General features: G+C 41.7%; 1 protein-coding gene across 1 annotated transcript in view; it reads left to right on the top strand.

The window, feature by feature from the left end:
- Positions 1-14,746, top strand: part of KMT2C (lysine methyltransferase 2C) — a gene marked incomplete at both ends in the record, with an annotated part of 244,663 nt that overhangs the window by 48,128 nt on the left and 181,789 nt on the right. Inside the window, one exon of the mRNA XM_080701295.1 lies at positions 4,097-4,185. Within this exon, the coding sequence (XP_080557421.1) occupies positions 4,097-4,185 (89 nt within the window). The remainder of the gene's footprint in view (positions 1-4,096; positions 4,186-14,746) is intronic.

Genomic DNA, 14,746 nt, shown 5'->3' with positions numbered 1-14,746 from the left:
ACTGACATCCTCCTGTCTCACCCTCCCAAGTACTGGGATTACATGCTTGTGTCAACATGCCTGGACCTGGATTTTAACTTTTAAAATGGTGAGCCGGGACGTGGTGGTGTACGCCTATAATTCCAGTTTTCGGGACACTGAGACTGGAGGATTGTAGTTCATGGATGGCCCTCAGCTACTTAGTGAGGTCCTCTGCAACTTAGATCCTGTTTCAAAAATAAAGAGTAAAAAATAACACAGGGGGTGTAGCTCAGAGGTCTAATGCCCATGGGTTCAATCCTCAGACCCACGCACACACACACAAAAAGTATTAAGGTTTCTTTTTTTTTTTTTTTGGGTGGTACTGGGGGTGGAACCTAGAGGCGTTCTACCTCCAGGCTATACTCCCAGACCTATTTTTAAAATATTTTATTTGGAAACAGGGTCTCACTAAGTAGCTGAGGCTGGCTGGCTTCGAACCCGTGCGATCCTCCTGTCTCAGCCTCCCAAGTGCAGGGATTACAAGCGTGCGCCACCACACCCGGCTAAGTATTAAGGTTTCTGGCCCAGGATATAGACTACACTTACTAATATCCTACGTGTACTTGTTTATACATTCTGGTGGTGTTCAGTGGAGTGTTTTGTAAACTTTAATCACATTCAATTGGTTGATGATATTGTTCAGTTCTTCTAAATTCATGCTGATTTCCTCTCTAAAAGTTCTCTTATTGAGAAAGGAATGTTGAGTTTCCTAGTATATTTGTTGAGTTTTTCTCCTTTCAGTTATGATTTTTTGTTTCTTTTTTTGTGGTACTTGGATTGAACCCAGGGGCATCCTACCTCTGTGTCATTTTCTCTGTGGCCTTCATTAATTACATTATTCATGTGGCTTGATGTTTGCCATTCTTTGCCAAACATCTTAAATATTGTTATGAACCTGGGTTTTATTAACATTTTTTTTGGGAAACAAATACTGCCTGACAAGCATTTGGCCTGAGTAGGTACAAGCTGGAAGTCCCACCAGCCGCCTGTGGGCTCTGGCCCTGTCAGCTCAGCTCCCGAAGCCCTTTCAGTGTCATTTGTATTGTACAGTGTGGGAAACACCAAGAGGTCGTGCTGGCACCCGGCAGTGGTCTGTTTGCTCAGTTCTCAAGGTCTTTGTAAAACCCAAGATACCAGGTGGTATCAGGTTCATGTGTGGGCAGGTGAGCTCAGGAGCGAGCGTCAGCTTTTGCTGTCTCTTTCTGCATATTAGTACGCATTTCTCTGTTATGGGCGGCATTGAATCCTGACCAGGAGGTGCTTATGGATAAAATATTGAGCTCGTTGCTACTTTGGCAGTACCTTGAATTATGATGTCCCAGATATTTCTGCTGTTTTATTCAGGAAATTAAAATAGTTATTTTATGTATTATTTCCAGGTTTTCTTTAAAAAATTGGCACATGAAATTATATTTATGAAGTATCATGTGGTTTTGATGCATATATATATATATATATACATATACATACATACATTAGGATAAACCTGTCTCCTCAGCATTTATCATTTTTTTGTGTTGACATTCAAAACATTTTGTTCCAGCTTTTTTCTTTTTGAGGTATTGCAGATGGAACCCAGGGCATCCTACCTCCAAGCTACATCCCTAGCCATATTTTTTATTCTTTATTTTGAAACAGGGTCTCACTGAGTTGCAAAGGGCCGCACTAGGTAGCTGAGGTTGTCTGTGAACTGCGATCCTCCAGTCTTAGCCTCCTGAATGCTGGGATTACAAGCGTGGGCCCCCACGCCCAGCTTGAGATAACTTATTTAAACGTACCTTTCCCTCTATTCACTGTTTATTTGACTCTTCTAGGTTTTCACCCCTTCTTTTGCAGTACTGGTGCTTGAACTCAGACACGTTCTACTTTTGAACTACAACCACAGCCCTATTTTTTATTCTTAATTTGAAACAGGGTCTCAACTATGTTGCAGAGGGCCTCACTAAGTTGCTGAGGCTGCCCCTGAACCTACAATCTTCCTGTCTCAGCCTCCCAAGCACTAGAATTAAAAGCATGTGCCACCACACCTGGCTTCTCTTTCAAATTTATTTATTTATTTATTTATTTATTTATTTATTTATTTATAGTGGCACTGGGGATGGAACCCTGGGTTTTTCTACCTCCAGGCTATACTCCCAGACCTATTTTTTATTTTACTTTATTTGTAAACAAAGTCTCACTAGGTTGCTGAGAGCCTTACTAAGGAGCTGAGGCTGTATGTGAACTGCGATCCTCCTGTCTCAGCCTCCCAAATGCTGGGATTACAAGCGTGTGCCACCACGTCCGCTCTCCCAGACCTGTTTTATACTTTATTTGGAAACAAGGTTTCACTGAATTGCTGAGAGCCTCACTCAGTAGCTGAGGCTGGCTTTGAATCTGTGCGAGCCTCCTGTCCCAGCCTCCCAAGCACGGGGATTTCAAGCGTGCGCCACCACGCCCGGCTGGTTATCATGTATTTGAAGCCTTGCTATTAGGTACATCTATATTCAGGGTATTGCCTACTGGATGAATTGCCATTTATGAAATCTAGAGTCTGCTTTGTTTAGTTATGTAGTCTCCCTAGCTTTGCTTTGGTTGGTGTTGGCATGTCTTTCCCTCCTGTTTGCTCATCTGTTTGTGTCTTTGTTTTTAGAATGAGCATATTATTGAGTGCGTATAGTCTGTGCCCCAGCCCGTCATTGCCACCATGCAAGTGCTGTCACTGGGCTGTATCCCTAGTCCACTTGAGTCTTGCTTTAAACAATTTAATCTGATAACCTCTGTTTTTAAGTGTAGTATCTAGGCCGTGTGCACTCAGTGTCATTGTAGACATGGGTACACTACATAGATCTTGCATTTGTTTTGCATTTGCTCTCCGCTGCCCTGCTTTTTTCCTCTTCTGCTTTCTTTTAGATTACTTGAATATTCCTTAAGGTTCTCTTTTGCCTCCATTTAGCTAAAAAGCTAGATATTTATGAGGTTTTTATAAAATAAAGTAGCTGTACACTAGGTCCAGTGGTGCATGGCTTCCCGGTACTTGGGAAGCTGAGACAGGAGGATCACAGGTTCCATGCCAGCCTCAGCCACTTACTGTGACCTTCAGTAATTATTATTTTTTTTTTTTTGGTACTACGGATGGAACCCAAGGGCATTCTACCTCTGAGCTACACCCCCAGCCCTATTTTTTATTTATTTTGAAACAGGATATCACTGAGTTCCTAAGGGCCTCACTAAGTAGTAACTGAGGCTGTTCTCAAACCACGATCCTCCCTCTCAGCCTCCCAAATGCTGGGATTATAAGCATGTGCCACCACGCCCAGCAACCTTCAATAATTTAGTGGGCCCTATTTTAGAATAAGAAATAAAATAGATTTAGGAGTGTAGCTCAGAGGTAGAATGCCCCTGGGTTTAATCCCTAGTAATTAACACACAAAAAACAACAAAAGCCCCAGGACAAACAAACAAAAACCATGCCTGGGTATTGCCCATAATTTCATTAGCCCTAAAGATATAATCTAGTATGTGAACATCATAAAGCACTTAGGTGGTGAAAGCCACTGCAGTAGACGGCGGCTGCAGTGGAAAGTCAGCTCCGAGGGTGAACCCCAGATTGAGCAGTGCTTCACTGGGAAGTTGGGGTGTGACAGTGTGGCAGCCGTGTCTTCCCTCACATTTAGGGATGAAGAGGCCTGAGTTTAAGCAGAATATAACTATAAACCTGATATTTACTGTTCATTGTGCTAAAGTGCAGGAGAAAGGTGTAAATTAGTTGATTTTCTATACCTTCAAATTGTGCTGTATAACACTAAGCCTTAAAATTTTGCCCACCCTCCTCTTTTTTTTTTTTTTTTTGCAGTACTGGGGATGGAACCCCGGGGCATTCTACCTCCAAGCAACACTCCCAGCCCTATTTTTTTATTCTTTATTTTGAGACACGGCCTCACTGAGTTGCAAAGGGCCTCACTAAGTAGCTGAGGTGTCCATCAACTGCGATCCTCCTGTCTCGGCCTCCCAAATGCTGGGATTACAAGTGTGCACCACCGCGCCCGGCTCAAATTTTTGAATTCTTAAACTGTATGTATTTGTTTGTTTGTAGGCCTCGAAGTAGAGGAAAAACTACAGTGGAAGATGAGGACAGCATGGATGGGCTAGAGACAACAGAAACAGAAAACGTGGTGGAGCCAGGTGTGTATGCATCATAATTCTCACTTATTTATATACTACACTGAGCACTGGTGTAGAATTGGTGCATCTTAGCGTTTGTCTATGTCCTAAAGTCTTAAACTCCCACGTGTGTAGTTTGATAGCGAGGGCGAAGTGGGAATTGAGCTGTTTCTCTTTTTTGCCTTGAGTGCTGATTTGTTATGAATTATTTTATATATGTGGATATCTGGTTTATCAAAGCAAAATAAAAACTGGAAGAGTCATTGCTCTAGGCTATTAGTATGGTATCTTATAGTATATTTCTGGCTTGTAAACCAACAAGTGTTTGTTTATAGCTCCTTTTGTTAATATGTATGTAGAGGGAAAATATGTTTCATTAGCAAATAATATTGTGAAATGCTGGGTTAAATAGCTTCTGGTCTTTGGGACTTTTAGATGCTTCAAATGAGCTAATATATGTTACACATATGTAAAAGATAGGCAGGATAGCTTGCGCAAAGTAGTCTCCAAAATTTTTAGAATATTACTGATTTAATAAGTTGTCAAAAGGACTGGATTTCAATTTCTATTTAGAGGATATATTTGCATGAGATAGTCTCTCTTTGGCAATGTTTTCAATAATTGTTGGGTAGAATTTGGAGAAAACGTTTGGCTCTCTTAAGTTGAACAATAATAAATTAAATAAATAATGAAAGAAAGAATACAAAAGCAGGGCATTCAGAGGTTGGAGATTGCCCTTGGGTTCAGTCCCCAGAACTGCAAACAACCAACAAATAAACAAAAAACCCTGAAAAACAAAAAACAGAAAAACTATCAACCTGCAAATAAACCCAAGAAAAGAGTTCCATATATTTCTACCTGCTCCGTTTGCTATAAGATCTTAAGCTTTCCATGAAGATCTAAAGACTCGAAGATATATTAATTAGAAGGTTCTCTTCCTGACATAAATCCCATGCCTTGACACACTTAATCATTTGTAGTAATATGATAGTAATAATTAAAATGCGCACCCTGCCATGGTGGGTGCTGGCTGTGTCATGGGCAAGCACAGTGACTCTGCCTAAGACGCTCCATAGGAGTTAGAGATGATGACCTTTCCAGATTTTAAAGCCATACTCTTCTTTTCTTCCCATATTGGCTCCTTTTTACCTAATATTTTACTTCTTCTATTCTGCCTCAGGTAGAAATGAGTAATATAGGACTGGCCATTGGGCAAGTAGTAAGAAGTCTCAGGGAGCAATTTATTAATTCTTCCTGGTAAGAAAATCTTGTTTTTCTTTTGAGGTGATAGCTGTTATCGTCTCTGCCTTTTCCAAGTTGAATTAAATCAGTTTGAATTTCTCTTCACTTAAGTGAAGAGAAATTAAATTTTTCTTTGAGAACCATACAACCATTTATTTACAAGCTTGTTTTAATTAATATAAGCCAGTTAATTATAATTAAAACTTTATTACTAACCAAGTTGTTATAGTTTGGTGGTCTTTGTCAGCTTTCTTCTGAAAACTTAAGTACAGTATCAAAAGATTACAAGGCTTGTCATCTCCTCCCCCCTTACTGATTACTAGGGCTTGATCCCAGAGCCCTTCTGCCTTTGAGCATACACTCCCTTTTTAGGTTTCTCAGGGCCTTGCTAAAGCTGTTGAGGCTGTCCTCAGCTGTGATCATCCTCCTCCTCCTCCTCCTCCTCCCCTTCTCCTCCTCCTCCTCCTTTTGCGAGTCTGGGGATGAAATCCAGGGACATTCGACCTCTGAGCTACACTCCCTCACCCCCTGCCCTATTTTTTTTTTTTTTAATTCTTTATTTTGAAACAGGGTCTCATTAAGTTGCAGAGTCTCACTAAGTAGCCAAGGCTGTCCGCAAACCATGATCCTCTGATCTCAGCCTCCCAATGCTGGGATTACAAGCATGGGCCACCACACCCTGCTAACTGCGATCTTTCTGTCTCAGCTTCCTAAATACTGGGATTAGATGTGGGTGCAACTGCACCAGGCTCTTGTTGACCTTTGTAAGTAGTATCTTTGTAAGTAGTATCTTTTAGGCCCACCTTTAATTCTTTCATGCTCTAATATATGAAATCAGCTACTCTTAAGAACTAGTAATTTCAGTGGAGAAACAGTGTTAGAGACAAAAGCTAGGTGCCAGGCATGCACATCATGTTTATGTTGAGAATTAGTCATGCACACTCTAGTGATGCACTAGTAATGGGACAGAAGTGTCAATGTTTACACACACTTATAAACATGAGCTTATATTGATGCTTCTAGTTTGCCTCATTATAATTTTTAAGAGGTTTTACTAAAAAAATTTTTTTTTGTGGTACTGGGGATGGAACCTTAGGGGTGTTCTTCCTCTGAGATACACCCCTAGCCTGATTTTTATTCTTTATTTGTTTTTATTTTTTTATTTTTTGGTGGTACTGGGGGTGGAACCCAGGGGCTTTTCTACCTCTAGGCTTTATTCCCAGATCTATTTTATACTTTACTTGGAAACAGGGTCTCACTAAGTTGTTGAGAGCCTCACCAAGTAGCTGAGGCTGGCTTCGAACCTGGTGCTTTGATTCTGTCTCAGCCTCCCAAGCACTGGGATTTTAAGTGTGCGTCACCACGCCTGGCTCTTATTCTTTATTTTGAAACAGGGTCTCACTAAGTTGCAGAGAGCCTCAAAAGTAGCTGAGGCTGGCCACAAACCCGGATCCTCCTGTCTCAGCCTCCCAAGTACAGGGATTACAAGTGTGTGCCACCACGCCTGAATTAAAATTTTTATTTTTCTCTCAATATATTTTATTTTACTAATACCTATTTTTAAATTGGCACACTTGCACTCTACACATTTGTGTAGAATGTGACCTTTCAGTTCATGAGTGCAATGTGTAACGATGAGATGAAAACGGCGTTATCTTTTGCATTGCTGTGATGTAATACCTCAGAGAGACACCGTGAAGATCGCTTTTGGCAGGTTGTTCAGAGGTTTCAGCCCATGGTCACTTGGCGGTTTGTTTCTGAGCCCTTCGTGAGGTAGCACATGCTGGTGGGGAGCAAGGGGGGAGCAGAGCAGAGGCCAGGAAATAGAGAAAGGGGTATAATATATTATCCCTAACAGTGCCACAGAACCGGTTATCCTCATGCTTTTGTTTGGTGGTAGTACTGAGGATTAAACTCAGGAGTGTTCTACTTTTGAGGTATACCCCCACCCTTATTTTTATTTTTAAACAGGGTGTCAGCTAAATTGCTGAAGGTCTTACTATCTGAGGCCGACCTTGAACCTGCAAGGAACCTTTTGTGTCAGCCTCCCAAGAACTGAGATTACAGGAGTGCATTACTGTGCTTGGCTGTCTTTCGTGTGTGTGTGTGTGTGTGTGTGTGTGTGTGTGTGTGTGTGTGTGTGTGTGTGTGTGTGTGTGTTTCTCACTGGGGATTAAACCCAGGGTTATTGTACCTCTGAGCCACACCCCAGCTCTTTTTACTTTTTTTTTATTTTGAAATTTATTTAGCCTCACTAAGTTGTGGAGGCTGTCCTCCAACCTGTGATTTCCCTATTTCAGTTTCCTTATTCTCTTAATGTGATGTGTTGTTGTTTATTGATTTGTATCTGTTACGTTAACCTTTTGACTGAGAAAAATCCACTTGATCATGGTATATAATCTTTCTGAAGTGCTGTTGAATTTGATTTGCTAATATTTTCTGGAGGTTTTTTATTTATGTTCATCAAGGATATTTGTAGTTTCTCTTTTTGGTCATCTTTTTCTGGTCTTGTTATCAGGGTAATGCTGGCCTCACAATGATTTTTGAAAAATTTTCTTTCTTTTTTTTGTACTTTGGAATAGTTTGAAAATAATTTGCATTGATTCTTCAAAAAGTTTTGTAAAAGCTGGGCATGGTCGCTCATACTTGTAATCCCAGCATTTGGGAAGCTGAGACAGGAGGATCACAGTTCCTGGCCAGCCACAGCTATTTAATGAGACCCTTTTCAACTCAGTGAGACCCTCTTTCAAAATAAAGAATAAGAAATAGGGCTGGGGTTGTAGGTCAGAGATAGAATGCCCCTGGGTTCCATCACCAGTACTGGGGGGGGGGGGTTAAAAATCTGTTGGTTTCAGTGATGCTTGCCTATAATCCCAGGTTCTTGAAAGGTTGAGATGGGAAGATTGTAAGTTTGAGGCTAGCCTGAGCAACTTAGTGAGACTGGTCTCAAAAATGTTATCAAGGTCTGGTTTTGGGAGGCTGAGACTGGACGATCGCAGGTTCGAAGCCAGCCTTAGCAGCTTAATGAGGCTACCAGCAACTTAGACCCTAATTCCAAGTAAAATATAAAATAGGTCTGGGGGTATATCCCAGAGGTAGAATACCCCTTGGTTCCATCTCCAGTGCCACAAAAATAGGGGGACAGGGAATGTAGCTGGGTGGTAGAGTAACACAAAAAAGAAAAAGAAAATAAAAAAGCAGTCTTGGGCATTTTGGGAAGGTGCTGTGGACTTTTTATTGCTGATTCAATTTCCTTGTTATTGGCCTATTCAGGTTTTCTGTGTCCTCATAGTTCAATTTTGGTTAAGTTACACGTGTCTAGAAATTCATCTGTTCTAGGTTTGTAATTTATTAATTTATTTTTGCCATACTAGGGATTGAACCCAGGAGCATTCTACCTCGAAGCTACTTATAGCATTGATTGCTATGAATTTCCCTCTTAGCATTGTTTTTGCTGTATCCCATTGATTTCAGTTTGTGGTGTTTTCATTTTCAATTATTTGTTTCAAGGTCCCCATCACCCCCAGTATTGGGTTCCCTAGAATGCCCAGAGGCATTCTGCCTCTGAGCTACATCCCAGCGCTCTCTCACACACACTCTCCCATCCATCCATCCATCCATCCATCCATCCATCCATCCATCCATCCATCATTTTGTGGTACTGTGGATGTAACCTAGGGGCATTCTACCTCCAAGCTACACCCCAGCCCTATTTTTGATTCTTTATTTTGAAACAGGGTCTCACTGAGTTCCAGAGGGCCTCACTAAGTAGCTGAGGCTGGCTGCAAATTGCGTTCCTCCTATCTCAGCCTCCCGAGTGCTAGGATTACAAGTGTGCGCCACTACAACGCCCAGCTTTTACTTTTTTATGCCCTTTTTTTTGTGTGTGTGTGGTATTGGGTGTGAACCCTGAGGCATTCTACCTCTGAACTATACCCTCAGCCTGATTTTCTATTTGGAAGCAGTCTTGCTAGGTTGCCAAGAGCCTTACTAAATTGCTGAGGCTGGTTTTGAACCTGCGATCTTTCTGTCTCAGCCTCCCAAGTACTGGGATTATGGGTGTATGCTGCCACACCCAACCTTTTCTTCATTTTTGAAGGGTGGTTTGCTAGGTATAGTGTTCTTGGCTGGCAGTTTTATTTTCTTTCAGGGCCTTGAATATTACATCACATTTTTTATGGCCTCTAAGGTTTCTGTTGAGAAGTTGCTTAGTTTTTAATATTTATTTATTTGTTTATTTATTTATTTTTGTGGTACTGGGCATAGATCCTAGGGGCCTTCTACTTCTGGACTACCCTGACCTATTTTATATTTTATTTGGAAACAGGGTCTCATTGAGTTGCTGAGAGCCTCACTAAAAAGCTGAGGCTGGCTTTGAACTTGTGCAATCCTCTTGTCTCAGCCTCCCAAGTCCTGGGATTACATGTGTGTGCCACTGTGCCCAGTTTGATTGCCTTTTTAAATTTAGTTATATGCTTTTACATTTCTTCTGTGTCTTCATAAGTTGATTCTTTTTTTGGGGGGGTGGTACTGGGATTCCTGGAAACTCTTCGACCTCAGGGCTACACTCCCAGACCTATTTTATATTTTTATTTGGAAACAGGGTCTCTTAAGCCAGCACGGCTCACTTCAAACCTGCGCGCTTCAAACCTGGGCGATTCTCCTGTCTCCGCCTCCCAAACGCGGGGATTACAAGCGTGCGCCACCATGCCCGGCTATAAACCGATTCTTTTTAGTACTATTACTTTAGTGTCTGGTTGTACCACAGTCTGTTTATCCATTCCCCTACTGGAGGACATCTTGATTATTTCCAAGGTTTGACAATTAAAATAAAGCTGCTGGCTGGGCATGGTGGTGCACACTTGAAATCCCTGCACTTGGGAGGCAGAGACAGGAGGATCGCACAGGTTCGAAGCCAGCCTTGCTGGCTTAAGAGACCCTGTTTCCAAATAAAATATAAAATAGGTCTGGGAGTGTAGCCCAGAGGTAGATGGGCTTCCAGGAACCCCAGTACCACCCCCCCAAAAAAAAAAATCTGCTAGTGGAGCATGGTGGCACATGCTATAATCTCAGCATTCAGGAGGCTGACAGGAGGATGGAGGTTCACGGATGGCCTCAGCTACTTGGTAAAGCCCTGTTTCAAAATGGAAAAAAAAAAGAGTGGAGGTGTAGCTGAGAGGTAGAATGCCCCTGGGTTCCATCCCCAGTGCTGCAAATAAAAATAAATAAATAAATAAAATTGTGTGGTCATGTTTTCAACCCATTTGGGTAAATGCCAAGCAAGAGAATTGCTGAGTTGTTTGTTGAGTATGTTTAATTTTGTAAGGAACTGCCAAGCTGTCAAGTGACTGTACCATTTTGTATTTCCATTATCAGTATAATAACAGCATAGAATATCTTTCTTCATCCATTTACTATTAATCTATGAGTCTGTATATTTAAAGAGGTTGTTTTCTGTCCAGTATGTAGGTACACTTTGTGTTTTGTTCCATTCTGACAGTTTTTTTTGGGGGGTGGTACTATGGGTAGAACCCAGAGGCTTTCTACCTCTAGGCTATACTCCCAGCCCTATTTTATATTTTATTTGGAAACAGGGTCTCACTAAGTTGCTGAGAGCCTCACTAAGTAGCTGAGGCTGGCTTTGAACCTGTGCGATCCTCCTGTCTCAGCCTTCCAAGCACGAGGATTACAAGCGTGCGCCACCACACCTGGCCTCAGTTTCTGTTTTTTTTTTTAAGTAGTTGGTACATTTAGACCATTGACATTCATAGTGGTGTGTGTGTGTGTGTGTGTGTGTGTGTGTGTGTGTGTATGCACACACACTGTACTGGGTATTGAATCTAGGACCTCACCTGTGCTAGGTGAATTCTGTAACACTGAGCTATATTCTGAGCCTTTATTTTTTAATTATTTATTTTATTTATTTTTGGTGGTATTGGGGTTCCTGGAAACCCTTTTACTCTGGGCTACACTCCCAGACACCTGTTTTTTTTTTAATATATTTTTATTTGGAAATAGGGTCTCTTAAGCCAGCGCGGCTGGCTTTGAAACTGCGCCATCCTCCTGTCCCTGCCTCCCAAATCCGGGGATTACAAGCGTGCACCACCATGCCCAGCACATGCCTTTTTTATTTTGAGTTCATATATTACAATGTTGCCCAGGCTGGCCTTAAATTTGTGATCCTCCTACTTCAGCCTACCTATGAGCTGGGATTTACCACCAGGTATTTACCACCATGTTTGTCTTCAGAGGATTTTTTTATGTAGTGGGATTATTTACATTAAGATGCAACTGTGGCATTTTATTACCTTGTCCTAAAATATTAGATTGTTTTCAGACCCACTTACATGTTTATTTTTTATTTTTTTACTATCACTGTGTAATAACTATTGGTTCTTGGTGGTAACTTTTAGCCCTTAGCGTTCCTTTACTTGCTATAGCACAGATTCTCAAAGTTGCCAACATTGCCCCTGCTGGTAGCCTCTGATGCAGTGGGGGCCTTGCCGGGGGGGGGGGGCAGTGGTGAGCCCAGGAGGGCACTGAGTAATTTTTTTTTTCCCTTGAAAAGGGGCTTAGTAAATCAATACATTTGGAAATCTATGGCACAGACAAGATAAGAGTCTCCTGCTTTGTCATTATACTTGATAAGGTGTAGGAAATAGAATTTTGAAATCATGTTATTTTAGTTCAGTTTTTTGAGTCTTAATGATGATTTACTGAATGGTTATATGCTTAATGTTTATGAGTTTCTGTAAAACCCAAGAATAGAAATTTCATTGATTAAAATGTGTATGCCCAAAAACCATTATATATTTTTGAGTGCAGCTGCAAATTGATATCAGGTTGTGGTAGCATTTGGCTTGAAGAAAAGGCTTAGTTATGTAGCTTAAGAATTTTAATTTACTTGTATTTTTACTCTTGTTAGTTTGTTAATTTATTTTTTGTTTAGATATGAATGCATTGAATCAGTTTATTTATTTACATATTTATTTGTGGTATAGGGGATGGAACCCAGGGGGATCTACCTCTGAGTTACATCCTGGCCCTAGTTTTTATTCTTTATTTTGAAAAAGAGTCTCACTGAGTTGCAGAAGGCTTCACTAAGTAGCCGAGGCTGGCTTCAAACCTATGCGATCCTCCTTTCTCAGCCTCCCAAGTGCTGGGATTACAAGTGTGGGCAACCATGCCTGGTATCTTCATACCTTTTCTCCTCAAACTCAAAGTTATACAGTCATTGGGGATAGTGGCGCTGTCTGCTACATAGTCTCGGTGCGCTATCTTCTGGACAGATGGTGTAATTGCACCCCCGGGTGCCCAGGGAGCTGTGGCTGGGTATCATGTGGGTCGCTTCTTGACTGGAGCAGAACCTGCCCAGTCCTTTTCCCGTTCATAGTTATTGTCAGTGTTTGTGTTAGCTGTCACTTTTCAAGTTGGGTTCCTAGAGTGTGATATTCAGTTCTTAATTAAACATACCATGCAATTTGCAAACAAGTTTAAAAATAAATTTTCAATAATTGATTGCTGCATAGCAAAACATCTCGAAACAACATGGCTTAAAACAATAGACATGTCTCATGATTTTGTGTGTTAGGAATTTGGCCTGGGTTTGGCTGGGTACTTCTGCTCTCCTGACATCAACTGGGGTCACTTGTTGCTATTCATTTAACACCTGGCTTGTCTAGAAGATTGAAGACATTATCACTGGATGATATATTTTTAAGGCTGAAATAAAGCTCTTCAATAGATTTTTTTTTTTTTTTGTGGTACTGGGGTTCCTGGTAGCCCTTCTACCTCCGGGCTACACTCCCAGACACCTATTTTGTATTTTTATTTGGAAACAGGGTCTCTTAAGCCTGCACACGCGCCTGGCTTCGAACCTGCACGATCCTCCTGTCTCTGCCTCCCAAGCGCGGGGATTACAAGCGTGCGCCACCACGCCCAGCTAGATGTTTTTTTAAAAGTTATTACAAATATTTCCCCTACTGTTCCTATGACTTTTCAAAATATGTGTTTTCAATGAATTTTTGCAATTAATAAAAGAAACTAAAAGAAAACCAACAAATCTGCCAGGTGTGGTAGTGCATGCGTGTAATCCCAGTACTTGGGAGGCTGAGGCAGGAGGATTGAGGGTTCGTGGCCAGCTTTAGCATCTTAATGAGGCCCTTCACAACTTAGACTCCTTTTCAAAACAAAATATAAAATAGGGCTGAGGGTATAGCTGGGAGGCAGAATGCTCTTGGGTTCAATCTACATTACCACAAAACCCAACAAATTTCAGCATGTATCTTTACCATCTATGGATCTTCTCCAGACATTTAACCCCTCTCAAAAACAATGCCTCACATTTGTATGCATTTTGGTTGCAACACTGTTGTGTTAGTGACCTTGCTCCTATTAATCAGCATTGGCATTTTAAGGAGTTTGGTGGATAAAGATGGGATGAATGAAGTGTTTGCCACTTCAGTGCAAGCAGTGCTAGTGCTTTAGTTTTACAACACACATCAGATGTGGTGGGTATAGAAGATAAGCTAAACACACACACATCTTTTGACCGTTGCTATTCAAAAGCAGGAGAGGACATGATTATGCAATTTCTTAGGTATATTTTCTTCTATAGCGTTCATATGAAGGAAGTGTAAGAAGTATTGCCACTCTATCACTGTATGTAGGTGAAGGGGGCTGAGAGAGAGGAGAATAGTATTATGCTACCTGATACTTGACCCAGGCATATTTGACAGGATGATCCACTCACAACCAAATTTTTTTTTTTTTTTTTTTTTAATAGAGGTCACTAGGGTCTGGGAATCTGCTGAGAGATTAGGTGAGGCAGCGGCAGCGGCAGCTTCTATTGCTTCTTGGCCACACAGTTGAAGAAACCTGCTGGCCCTTTGCTGTGAAGCAGGCCCCAGTTCTAGGCCTGCTCCTCAACAAGCCCCAGGCCTGGCCTTGGTGCTCCCCACCCCCACCCCGCGCACGGCAGGCTCCAGTCCCGGCCCACTGGCTCCAGGCCTGGCTTTGCCTCTTGGCAGGCTCCAAGCTCAGCCCGCTGGCTCAGACCCTTCCTCGCCCAAGTTGCAGCTTTTTTCCCATTAGTTTTGTGATCTTTATTAACTTTGAGACTTTGGTTTCAGTGTGTGTGTGTGTGTGTGTGTGTGTGTGTGTGTGTGTGTGTGTGTGTGTTTGGGAGGGGTACTGGGGTTTGAACCATTGAACCCAGGGGCAGTCTATGCCTGTGCTACATTGCCAGACTTGCTTTATTATTTTACCTTGAAACAGGACCTCACTAAGTTGTTGAGGCTGGTCTTGAGTTTGAGTTCCTCCTGAGTTAGCCTCGCAAGTC

The sequence above is a fragment of the Muscardinus avellanarius genome (assembly GCF_963383645.1).
Source record: "Muscardinus avellanarius genome assembly, chromosome: 9".
Taxonomy (NCBI): Eukaryota; Metazoa; Chordata; class Mammalia; order Rodentia; family Gliridae; genus Muscardinus; species Muscardinus avellanarius.
This window is presented reverse-complemented; position numbering and strand designations above follow the sequence as displayed.